The sequence below is a fragment of the Exophiala xenobiotica genome (assembly GCF_000835505.1).
Source record: "Exophiala xenobiotica strain CBS 118157 unplaced genomic scaffold supercont1.5, whole genome shotgun sequence".
In the NCBI taxonomy this organism is placed as follows: Eukaryota; Fungi; Ascomycota; class Eurotiomycetes; order Chaetothyriales; family Herpotrichiellaceae; genus Exophiala; species Exophiala xenobiotica.
The window spans coordinates 2,787,567-2,799,653 of record NW_013562490.1 but is presented as its reverse complement, the minus strand read 5'-3'; the positions used below and the strand labels follow the sequence as shown (position 1 = coordinate 2,799,653).

At 52.8% G+C, this 12,087-nt stretch overlaps 6 protein-coding genes across 6 annotated transcripts; 2 read left to right on the top strand and 4 right to left on the bottom strand.

Annotated features, from left to right (window-relative positions):
* Positions 1–20: 20 nt before the first annotated feature.
* PV05_08825 (uncharacterized protein) lies at positions 21–3,293 on the top strand. The gene has a single exon (XM_013458366.1). The coding sequence runs from the start codon at positions 561–563 to the stop codon at positions 2,235–2,237; it is 1,677 nt and encodes a 558-aa protein (XP_013313820.1). The 5' UTR covers positions 21–560; the 3' UTR covers positions 2,238–3,293.
* A 349-nt stretch (positions 3,294–3,642) lies between these two features.
* Positions 3,643–4,752, bottom strand: PV05_08824 (uncharacterized protein; the record flags this gene model as incomplete). Its single annotated transcript, XM_013458365.1, has 1 exon — positions 3,643–4,752. One exon carries the CDS (start codon positions 4,750–4,752, stop codon positions 3,643–3,645), a length of 1,110 nt encoding a protein of 369 aa, XP_013313819.1.
* Positions 4,753–6,512: 1,760 nt separating this feature from the next.
* PV05_08823 (uncharacterized protein) lies at positions 6,513–8,073 on the top strand (the record flags this gene model as incomplete). The annotated part of the gene is made up of 4 exons (XM_013458364.1): positions 6,513–6,750; positions 6,849–7,689; positions 7,742–7,926; positions 7,988–8,073. The coding sequence occupies 4 exons, from the start codon at positions 6,513–6,515 to the stop codon at positions 8,071–8,073; spliced, it is 1,350 nt and encodes a 449-aa protein (XP_013313818.1).
* Positions 8,074–8,379: 306 nt separating this feature from the next.
* PV05_08822 (uncharacterized protein) lies at positions 8,380–9,318 on the bottom strand (the record flags this gene model as incomplete). Its single annotated transcript, XM_013458363.1, has 1 exon — positions 8,380–9,318. The coding sequence occupies one exon, from the start codon at positions 9,316–9,318 to the stop codon at positions 8,380–8,382; it is 939 nt and encodes a 312-aa protein (XP_013313817.1).
* Positions 9,319–9,828: 510 nt separating this feature from the next.
* On the bottom strand, positions 9,829–10,203 carry PV05_08821 (uncharacterized protein; the record flags this gene model as incomplete). The annotated part of the gene is made up of 1 exon (XM_013458362.1): positions 9,829–10,203. The coding sequence occupies one exon, from the start codon at positions 10,201–10,203 to the stop codon at positions 9,829–9,831; it is 375 nt and encodes a 124-aa protein (XP_013313816.1).
* Positions 10,204–10,669: 466 nt separating this feature from the next.
* PV05_08820 (uncharacterized protein) lies at positions 10,670–11,862 on the bottom strand. Its single transcript, XM_013458361.1, has one exon. It carries the CDS (start codon positions 11,648–11,650, stop codon positions 10,775–10,777), a length of 876 nt encoding a protein of 291 aa, XP_013313815.1. The 5' UTR covers positions 11,651–11,862; the 3' UTR covers positions 10,670–10,774.
* Between the last annotated feature and the right edge of the window lie 225 nt (positions 11,863–12,087).

Here is a 12,087-nt window from a genome sequence, read left to right as displayed (position 1 = left end):
TGTCCACGACTGGCTGACATGACTCGGACCTGCATGCAAGCTATCTCGTAAATGGCATGAATCGCCTGCATCTTCATTGCCACACTCGTCCCACGGCGCCAGCCGCGCTCAAACTGCACTTTGATGTCTGAGCCTCCGCACATGGCACCAGACCGAGCAGCCTCTCGAAGGCTGTACGCAAAATCGAGTCGGCCTCGCACCGGAAACGAATCTTAACGTCACAGCCGCCATCAATCCTGCCCAGGTGCGAAGGTTGCCATACCTGCGCCTCCGAGGCAGAGGAATTGCCAACAGCAAGACACCCCACTCCTGCGCCCGATCTGTGTGCACAACCAAACGAAGGCGACCGTTCAAGAAAGGCGACGCCGTCGCCGGTAAATCGAGGCGGCAGCAAACATACGACGGAGAACCGCCTACGGGCTGTGAAGAAAGTCGATTTGTTATGAGCGCAGTCTCGAAGGCAGCGCCGCATAAGGATTCTTTTGGATACGGAAGACCGCGAGGACTGCGATGACATGGTTTGACAGCAAGACAGAAGAGGCTCAAAGAATACAAGTCCAATGGTTTCGCGTGCCGAAGTCGCTGAGCGCTCTCAAGGCCCGGCCTCAGTCGCTTCTCGAACTTCCCGATCCAGACACCATCACCATCGAGGCAGGTCACACCAGGGCGGCCTTGCGCAAGCTCCTCTCAATGAGTTCCCATTTTTCACGCAATCCGGCGACGTCGAGATAGTAATAGCATGTGACGGACAAGAGAAAAAGTATCTCCTCCACAGATTCACACTTGCACAGTTCTCAGGCTTCTTCGAGGCAAGCACTAGTGAAGAATGGTCGCGCGCACAGGTCGTTCCACATACGCGACCAGACCATGCGCTCAGCGCCATCGGCGAGGAATCTTCACAGGTTAGTGCCACACCGGCGGCACCGTCTACGTTGATCAATCCTCCACGACGGCGATGGCGGTACGAACTAGACTGGGAGAACCTCGAAGACAATGATGACGAGCCTATCCTCGCGCAGAGGACCCCAGAAGGCGCGTTATTCTTACCATCTCAACCACCTCCACCACCTTACCAAGCAGAGCCACAGCGCCGGCCTCGCCCACAACCAACACATACCTCGTTTTTCAGATCCATGGCAAATCTCGCCCTTTCACATCATGGCCCAGCCTCGCAATCTACAGCCCAATTCCCCGTCAGTCCAGATCCAGTCCTGACGAATCCCCTGCTGCGCGATTACGATAACCTCTTTCGCATCTTCTACAATTACCCGCCTCTCCTGAATGCCACGAACATTGCATCCGCCTACTCGGAGTGCAAAGCCCTCCTCGCCCTGGCGGACATGTACGACGCGCTCCCCGTCGTCGGGTCCCGGATCGACCACCACCTTCTACGCTTCTCGAGTCGCCTGTTCAAGCAGATCGCAAAGTATCCTCCTTCATACCTGAAACTCGGCTACCTTGCGCGCAGTCGGACTATCTTCTCCGAAGCGTTGGCACACGTCGTTGGTCAATGGCCCGTGGCTTTGCCCTATATTAAGTCTCCCGACCCGAGCGGTGGAGGCTACGAGGTACCGCAGAGTGTGATCGACTTGATCGAGGATAAAGTGGATGAGTTGGAAGAGTTGAAGTTACGGGTTGAGACTAAGCTATTTAGACTGACACTTACCACGAGCCGTGGTGAACGGGTGAATCCGGTGAATGATTACCTCGGGTGGCTGGCGATGAGCCTGTGGAGGCAGTGGCTTGCAGAGAACACGACGCCCGAGGTTAGGGGGATTCTGAAAAACTTGGCGAGTTCCAGGCCGGGAAGCGCAAATACAGGCAGTCATACACAGTCGGGAAGACCGTCTGTTGGAGCGGCGGGTGGTGCAGGAGGGCAGACTGCGACGGCAATGGCCAACCAACCGCCACCACCTATGAATACAGGCCGAATATTTAGGATGATTGGATCAACAAACCAGGAAGCATTTTTGCCGCGGGACGAGTTGAAGAGATTCCTCAAGCTACAGCCGCCGGGCCACCCTAGTTCTTCGGCGGTGTATACAAGAGACAACTTGAGACGGTTTGAGAGGAAGATTGACGAGATCAAGAATGTCGCACGGGATCTTGTGAAGCCGTTGACAAGGAATTGTTTGGAACTTGATCTCAGGAGTTTGAGCGACGGCCAAGGTGGAGGGTTGGGCTATTTGACCTGCATGAAGTGTGAAGAGGGGGATATTCCTTGGGAGATCTGCTGATGGAACCGAGCGGAGACTCTACTGGGCCGCAATCCCCACGACGAAGGGACATAGAGGCCTCATTCAAGACTCAGGCGTGAGCTGTGCGAGGATATCGTGAACGTGTCCACCAGCGATAGGGGCCAGCAACTGCGGGCAGGCCCTGGCAACGATGTCCCTGGTCTCGAGTCTACGGAAAGTGGCGGATCAGTCGGCTTGAGCATTCTTATCCCCCTCTCCGCCAGAGTATTGCGGTCTGGGAGATGCCACGAGTGACACTTGGCAATGTCGGGATCGAAAAGGCCATTTGTCTGCGACAAATTGGATGGAAGACAAACGAGCCTTCTTCATTCAAGGCTCGATTGTCTTTGACTCCTTCCACCCCAGGAACCGAGAAAATCCGCCTTGTCCTATGGAACGCCATCGATTTCGTTCTCTACTCCCTTTTGTCAATTCGTCTACTCAGGGATATCGACAGTGGCCTGGCGTTCTTCCAAACACATGTAATCCACCACCACAAGATAACAGTCCTGTCTCTGCCACTGAACTGGCAAGATTTGCTAAGGCACTTCGGCTACTTACTTCTCCATCACCCTCTCCCATCATCTAAACTACCGCCGGAAGCTCAACGCCGCGAACGTTACAGAAACCCTTGTCTCACAAACCTACGTACGACATGACAGCCGATCTTTTCAAGCTGCTCCGGCCCCGATGAATTTGGACATTTCCGAATGAATGCATTAACGTTTGACGTTGACGACTTACGAATCTCATTTTCATTCTCCCCTTGTCTCTACCGTCTATGCAGGATTTTCAACTTGCAGCTAGGCGTAGCGAATCAGAAGCATTCATGTCAATCATATGTTCTATTTGTATCCTGTTTGTTGTCCGAAATGTCAGGAAGGTCTTTTATGGGTATACCACCGTCCAGCGACTTTTAGCGCCCTGCAAATAAAAAAAACCATGTCTCATTGTCTATTTTCCACTTCTCATTGACTTCTACCACGCCTGACCGTGCTGGGATACTGGGACATGGAACTTTCAGTCTGAGGCGGGCGACGAATTGATATGGATTGGAATGGACTGGAATGGGGATCGAAACAATTGAAACAACAGTCCTTCCTGTGTCCTTTGGCGACGGCAGCCTCTTCGTCTGCAAACCTGTCTCCTCATACGTTGTAGCAGACAGCCTCTTCAGCTCCAAGGCGCCCTTGCCCAACGACTTGATAATGGCTGCCTCTCGGACCTCCAAAACCTCCTTTGTCAATGAATCTCGCAACGGAACTGCAAACCCCCAATCTCATCCTGCTGCCCTTCCTTTGCCTTTTGGGTCCAATTCCATGTTGCGGCAACACTCACAAGCCACCGGCGCCGTCTTTCCCCTGCCTGTCTCGCTTCCCCGGCCAGCCTTGTGAGCTTGGGGGCTTCATTGCTGTTGCTGACGACGTGCAGCCCGTCTGAATTGACGCGCCCAGGCCTGGAGGGCAGTCGAGCTCCGTCGTGGGGGAGTCGAACTGTCGAATCGGGTGGGGATGTTGGTATAGTCCCAAGCCAGTCGGCGCCCATGTTGGTCGGTGTGGACATAGCGGTATTGGACCGGTTCTGCTTCTTCGTCTTGTCCTAGGTTGTCACCTCCTTCGCCGCCATCTTCAGAATCAGAGTCAGAGTCAGAGCCAGAGCCAGAATCTTGTTCTTCGTCATCAGCGTCGTAGTTTTTGTCCTGGCCATCATCTCCGCCATCTTCATCTCCATTTCCCGTTCCATTTCCATTGCCTGATCCATCCCCCTCACCAACTTCTTGGTTATCATCTGGCGCTTCCAGGCTCTCATGCGCCTCCTGCCCAGCAGGGGCAGATGGGCCGCGCTGTTCCGTACGCGATTGTCCATGGTCTGCAGATTCGGAGTTCGTGTCTTGTTCTGGCTTTTCGGCGAGGCTGTCGGTGGAGCTGCCGTATCCTGAGTCCGAGCCAACGAATTGCTGGTCGCAATGGGAAGGGTGTGTAAAAGCATTCATGAGGCTTCGGCTCTGGTGCAGCAGGTTGAAGTCGACGAGGTGAGGAAGACTGCGATGTCCGAGTCCGACAGTCTGCTGCGTTGCGACATTAATCCCTTCTAAAGAGGTGTAGTGGCTTCCATTTCCATCGTTTGCCTGAGGGCTGTTGTTGTCGATTGGAAACGAACCAGGAAGGCTCGACAAACGGTGGTCTTCTTGAAGTCCTTGAGGCATGTCCGCTAGAAAGGATCCAGGCAAGTTTGGAGCACTGTTGTCTTTGTTTTCGGCCAGGAAATAGCTGCAGGTGGCTTCCCAGAACGAAGCCTCGGCGCTATGGTACAGCTGCCAAATCAAGAGTCCGTAATTCAGCATAGCTGTGAAGACTACAGTCGTGTAGAAGTACCAGGAAGCTGTAACCAACATCCAATTGGTGTGCGCGAAGGTGGTCAAGAGGAGGTTGATATTGAATCCGAGGACGAGACAGGCGATCAGATCGTTCATGGGAAGCGGCTTTGGTGTCAGGAATAGCAATTGGAAATTCATCTTGACGTTGCCTAACCAAGGCTGTAGTATTTGTGCCGTCTCAAACAGTTTAAAGCCTTCTGGGATTGGTGAGGGTGATTGAAAGGACAGGACATCGCTGTAGATTGACCGATGGCTGGCTTAAATGGTTTTCTTTTCTGTCGAAAGTCTTCTGTCGTGGCCTATCCTCAGTCGCCAAGGGCATTCTCAGACGCGGCAGCGTGGGTGAACAAAGACATTGTAAGTCATGATCGTGCTGCCCGAGAATGCTGATGTCTGAGCCGTCATGTCACGGAGCATTGTCGTTGATCGTGAGCACTGCCCGCAGTCAACGAGTGGCCGCGGGCAAGGCAACGGAAGGGAACCGGCGAATACAACCAGCACAGCATATTCCCCCTTTGTTGAGTATAAACTTGCCAGAAGCTTCCGTTCAGCCTTGAGCGAGGACTGACACATGGCGAAATGAGATGTCTCGGATCAACGCTGTTGAGGAAGTGCTACTAGTATCGTGGAGCGTAGCAAAGGCAAAGATGGTTGTAAAGGGGGTCATTAGCTAAGCTCAGCCTCGTCAACACAATGCCTTTTTTTTACCGCGCATGTCAGGATCAGATCTGACACAAAGGGCGCTTTGTCTTCCGTCATCCTGAGGGATTGAAGAAAGCTGACACACACTTTGTGACCTCCGGGTACCTGTGTAAGACTGTCTTTAGCAGAGCCCATCCATTAGTCGGGATAGAGTCGTCATCATTCGTGCTATGGTTTTTGTTTCCCTTTTCCTTCCTATTCTCAATTCCAGCCAATGGACTCGCCTGAGAAGCGATTTCTCAAAATCCTCTCCCGACCCATAACAGACTTCAGAGCGACCGTGGTCCTAAAAGTGTACAACCACCCTGACGGACAAGACGGAAAGCTGACGCTACCGAGAAGTGCTTTGATTGCCGGGCTTCTTAGCAGTCGGAGTCATGCGGCGAAATCTGCATCGCCCTTTCTCAGAAGCTTGACCCTGCTAAGCCTCTGAAAAGTCCGGCCAAGGCTTTTGCTACTGATGCTACCTTTGGCGGACCACTATCTGTGACACTGGGAGCGACGTTGGAATATGTCGTTGGAAGGCCCAATCAGGGGTTGGGAAACCTTTCCGGATGCCGGCATGGCTTCGACCTTCACCTCTTGGAGATCTGCATATGACTTCAGGGTCTGCAACCATTACTAGTATGAGGTCCAGCGCGGATGAGAACATTCTGCCACTATGGGGAGCTTATGATGCTTGTTCCCGTGCTCTCCCCGACCTTGCTACGGGTAGAAAGGCATCGTTGATCCTTGTCACTATCGGCGATCATACAAGTGCCTCGTGTACTGACTCTGGCCTCGTAACAGTCATTCGAGAACTACCCGGCAGCCCCCGCCAGTAGATACTCGTTACTCCTGCCTTGCCTGTGGTAGCGACACCACAGGCCCGTAACTTTCTGCGGTCGATTTCTCGCTTACATCATGCAGTCCTGGGCGTGTCGCCGTTTTTGCATCACTGCCGGTTGCGCCAAACAAGATAAGCGAAACCCCCATAAATACAGGCCTGATAGGAGAGGCACGCAAGTCGCGAGCGAAGTCCAAATCCTGGTAGCTGTCGTTGAACAACTGTCGCAACTTCCAAGCTCACAGAGAGGGCTCACCTGACTACCTTATGCCACAAGGCTGCTTCATACCCAGCCACGGATCACTACTAGTATTGCATGCGCAAGCAACACTGCAAAACTTCGGACCTCGCATTCGACCAACACACTGTAATGGCTGGAGGCGCGATAAGCTTACTGCTGCCCTTCGCGGGTGCCATACAGGCTTCCATCTGCGTACTATTGACGATATTCTACGGCTTGCTGGCCTCACAGTGTAACCTCATGGAGCTCTCGGCTGCGAGACAGATCAGCAGAACCTCGGTGAACATGTTCATGCCAGCATTGCTGATCACCAATTTGGGATCTCAATTGCACTTGAGCAACATCCTCACCTATATCCCGGTCCTCGGTACGTGGATAGACCCGTCCGTCCCCAATCCGCGTCCTTACCAATGAATGTCGACCACATACAAGCATAGAGGTAGAACCAACAACAAATCTAACTAGTCTGGGCACTTATTCACCAGCTGTTCTCCCTGGCAGTCGCCCGTGCTGTGACTCATGTATGCAGGATGCCACGCTGGGTCGTGGGAGCAATCACTTTCAATAACACCTCTGCATTCCCTTTGCTGCTCGTCCAGTCTCTGGCCACGACGGGCGTGCTCGCGCCTCTTTTGGCAGGTCCCAACGACACGGAGTCCGACGCGCTGGACAGGGCGAAATCTTACTTCCTGATCTCTGCGGTGGTGTCCAACACAATGACCTTCGGAGCCGGTCCATCCCAACTCAAAGGGCATGAAGAAGACGCGCCGAATCAAGCGCCGAATGTTCATTGGCAAGACGAGGCGCATTCCGGAAATCAAGACGATCCGGAAGATCAGACTCAGGGTGATGGACAGGAGGACCAAGCACCAGACTCGGGAAGCAACCGTACGTCACTGCTTCCAGACCACATCAATCACCAAGTATATCGCATCCGCAACAGCATCAGCAGTTTCAGTCGACGCATGGTTCGCAGCTTACCGGAGCCGTTAAGGCGAGTTATCATGTCTATCTATCGGTTCCTTACTCCACCTCTGGTGGGAGGCATTATAGGTGCTATTATTGGCTTGATACCACCGCTGCACCGGTTGTTCTTCGCAGAGACAGATCACGGCGGCTATTTCACTGCCTGGATCACGGAGAGTGTCAAGCGCATGGGTCAGCTGTTCGTGTCTTTGCAAATGGTGATCGTCGGAGTAAAATTGAGTGTGAGCTTGAGGAAGGAGAAAAGACACGAAGACACAGGAAGCCTGTCGTGGGGTCCACTGCTCTTGACAGCAATCTTTCGTTTCATTCTGTGGCCAGCGTAAGTCCCATCGGCGATAGTGGGTGTTTTCTGCTAAGGGAGGTCGATATAGGATCAGCATTCCTCTCATTTGGGTGGTTGCAACGAGAACCACCCTTCTGGCAAAGGATCCAATGCTCTGGTTCACGATGATGCTCATGCCTGTCGGTTCAACTGCATTGAAGTTGATGGCTCTGGCCGACGTGTCGAGGACAGAAGCAAACGAGAAGATGGTCATTGCAAGATTTCTCGCAGTAGGTATTCACAGTGCGTGGATCATGGCGAATGAGGTGGTCGCTAATGGGTTTCACTTGCATAGGGCATATATGGGATGACGCCTCTGATCTCTTTGGCCGTCGTTCTGCGCTGAAGGCAGCGCAAGCAGCGAAATCCGGAGTCAGCTAAATGATGAAGGGCAGAAGACCACAACCACTGTGCTTTTTCGGGTTCGATTTCAAGGTGTTGCTAGCGACGACTTCGGCATAGAAATCGATGTTCCTAACCCCCGACTTTCTCATCTCAGCCTCAGCCATCATGCGCTCATGAATGCGGCTAAAGATATGGAACAACTTGAACGCTGGCAAGGTAGATCAGCTTCCGCAAGACGACTAGACGTCTCGAATTGCATTGCTTCTATTCCTGACACACCTCTTGGATTCCCCTATATTCTGACGCTGACCAGCAGCGTGTTTCGCCCCGATCAGACTCGACCTAACATTCGTCTGCAGCTTGGCTCTTCAACTTGGACCATCCGCCTGGTCTACGACGCACGCTCAACAGATCCTTTGCAGCAGACTTAGCATGGTTGACTCGTCCACGCGCTATGTCGACATTCCGGCAGAATCGTGACTTCTGCAGCGCTTGATACTTATATTCTCTTTCGGATCTCAGCGAAGAAGTTGAACTCGGACCCTCGGGTAAGAGAGCCATCTCTTCGCCGTCCTCCACGTCTGTCAAGGACTCGGTCTCCAACCCGGAATCATTCTCTTTCTGTTTGACATGCGGGCCCGCTTGGAGGAGATGTGACGAAATCTTCGGACTGACTGGCCTCGGCGAATTTCGCTGGCTGAGGCCACCACTGCGGCGGAGAGAAAGCAGCGTCGACATCCTTCCTCCCACGGTCTGAAGTCCAGCCAGAGCGTCCTTCGTCTTCGTCGACGCCGCAAGGACCATACTCTCGCGCTGCTTGGCTCCCTTGGCCTTGAGTCCAGACATCGCGTTCTTGGTTCGAGTCGACACAACGAGGAGGACACTCTCGCGCTTGCTCTCTGTGTTGCCCTTGCTGTCCAATCCAGCTTCCGCCTTGTCCTCTTCTTGCTCGCGCGTTTCGATCGTCTCCTCCTGCAATCGCTCGCCTTGCGACTTGATGGCATCTCTTATCTTGGCGACATACTCGAGGACCTGCTCGGACTGTTGTCCAGGTGCCACTTCTGGCTGAAGGGCACATGTTCCGCCACAGGGAGGATCATCGTCTGGTTCCAGTTCCAGTTTCAGTGGCTCGGCACTTTCCACAGGCTCTTCTGGAATGCTCTGCATTCGCTTGAGTTTCGCTGGTGAGGCTGCTCGGGAACGGACGCCAGCGTCCTTGCGTGCGGGATGGAAGACTTCGATTTCTGCTGTCATGGGAGATGCTGAGGTCGACACGCTCATGTTTGAGTACAAAATACTAGTAGAACAGTTCTTTCTGCAGTGCTCAGGGTCACTTGTTTTCAAATGCGATCATATATCATGCATTGTTATGGTCACGCTGCATTGGATTTGGACCTTTCTGGTATTAATAGCAACCGCTGCCTATCTTGAGCTGAACAAAGAATCTTCAACGTTCGAACAATGGCACTGTCTGCCAAAAAAACGTACATCATGGCCAATCGAATGGGGATCCCTTTATCCCTAGGCGATCAGACAAAGAGATCCCCATTCGATCGGCCATGATGGCGGAACAAGACATGTCGATAGTCTTCTCGAATCAGTGTGATTGACGGCCGTGGGATTTGAAAGAGCCTGAAGCCAGACAAGCAAGTGGAAAGGGGCAGCAATATGCATTGAGGTTTTCGAGAGTAACTCGACGACAGGTTTTGTACAATGGCCTGGATTCTTTCACTTCGTCGGCATTGCGTCCCCGAGACGGCCCTCTCTCGTCCTTCTATCTTGGTTGCCTCCTTACTTATCAGCAGCATCCAATGGCGTCTGTCCCTCCTTTTCGACCTCCTTTCTCTTCTGCTCAGCAGGCTTGCTGGGGTCTCTCTTGACTGGAGCATCTCCTTCCTCGTCCCATCCTTCCGATTTTTGGCTCACGGGCTGCGCAACGCTGCTGCCGCTCTCCTGTCCTTGAGGCCTATCTGTAGCTCTCTTCGACTTGATACTGCCTTCAGCCTGGCTATCGCTAGGCTTGGGGGATGGAGTGCCGAGGCTTGTGGCGGATTGAGTGTCGCCTTTCGTGGTTGTAGCGTATGTTTGGCGATAGAGAGGTGCCCGAGCAAGGGCGAAGGTGGACGGACGTAGGGCTAGGCGACGGAACAGCAGTGAAGAAGACATTGTGCTGGGTCGTTGTGTGAGTTGATTAGGGACTAGTATTACCAGGTTTTGTGAAGGTTCAAGTGTTCGGTTGGTGGATCACGATGATGGACAGCTGAGAGTGGTACGAGGTAATTGAGGAGTGAAGCTCTCAAAGACGCAGCTTGACTTGCGAGAGACATAAAGGATGATGCATGGCGACATCATAGCTGTTCAATGGCCCAGTATGCATGATGTAATGATGAAGCTGGATATTACTTGCGAGTGGGCAGTGACCTGCAGTGACCTTTACCCAAGGTAGGTACCCGCTGTTTCAGTACTTCTGGCACCTTCAACAGGCGTATCTCCGGCGTCTTCTTGATCTCTTGGAGATATCTGACATTTTTTGAGGAGATGGATATGTTATCGCTTCATGGAGAAAGGTATCCGGAACAGACCTCCGCATCCTGGAATGGCGAGGCTGAGGACCGAGGCTGAACAAGGCTGAACAAACCTGAAGGCGCAAGGGTCTGGATAAGGTAGATACCTGGTAAGAACTACTTCCTTGCACCACCAGGACTTTCAAGGACATTCTGCTACGTACGGCTTGTGTTTACCTCGAAACAAGACATGACCAGTCGTCGATATCAGTCCAATGAAATGCAGATATATCCAACGCCCCTTTGACGGTTCCAATGCCCCATTCCCGATTTTCCACGCCATCAAGTTGCTGTTGCTGAATCACCGGCATATACGGTCCAAAATAGTCGTCACCCATTGACAGATCAGATTGCTCGTTCGGTGAGAGCCCCAACTGCCACGTGATTGCGTGGTCGCTGTTCCAAAGAAGATCATTCTGCGTTTCGAGACATCTCAGCTGTTCCTCTGCTGCTTCATAAGAGGCAACAGAGGTGTAGAAATCGAGATTGGTATCGGCGTCTGCTTGCAGAACATCGCTGTCCTCGGACCGGCCGGCCCAGTCATTCCCAGAAAGACTGCAATTGGAGATGATACCAAATGATTGAGGGCTTTGTTCTTGGGATGTGGCCTCGGGACCTCCTTCGAGGCCTTCGCTCTTGATCCTGGCCGCATACACTGCAGGCGTCAACCCAGTTATATCTTTGAATATCCCATGCAGATATCTGGCCGAAATACCAACATTCCCAGCAATCTCCTTGAGCGTGGTATTGCCGTTGGTCTTCTTGATATAATCGCAGGCCTTCTTCACGATTTCCTTCTGCGGTTTGGTAATGACGCTACCCTCAAGGTGGACTTGATCAGGCATGCAGCGCTTGCAGGGTCTGAAACCGGCTGCAGTCGCTTTGATCGAGGTGTCATAGAACTTGACGTTCGCTCGGCGAGCCAGGCGTGCCGGACATGTCGGCCTGCAGAATATCCTGGTGGTGGTGACGGCGTATACGAATGCCGAGTCTGCGGACTTTGACCGTGTCTGCACCGCTTGCCAACGACCATGTTCAGTCTCGAACATGGTGCATTCACGTCCTGTTCTAACAGGGACAATAACAAGAGATGATATGATGTTTCCTGGCGGTCTTGAGATCGATCAAGTAGACTGCGCTGAGGAATGGAAGGATCTTAAGCTTTCGCGACTCAGCTACATATGAGAGCGCGGGAGTCGACTAATAACAGTCCAGTGGCTTACACCTCGTCCGAGGAAATCGACGTTCCCGCGTCGATGAGTCAAGGTGAATGATGGTGATATTGCTATCGAAGTGGCCAATCAGACATGGCGAGATGGCTCTGATACGAGGGTCACGCGGAGGGTGCCATTTCCCCGCACGAGGCTGGGCAGAGAGCACGTGAAAAGACAAGGCTGTCAATCTTGTTATATGATTGGACAGTAAGTCAAATCTTGGCCGATACCCTTATTCTCCGAACTCGCTCGAAGGCCTTGCAGCAACCATC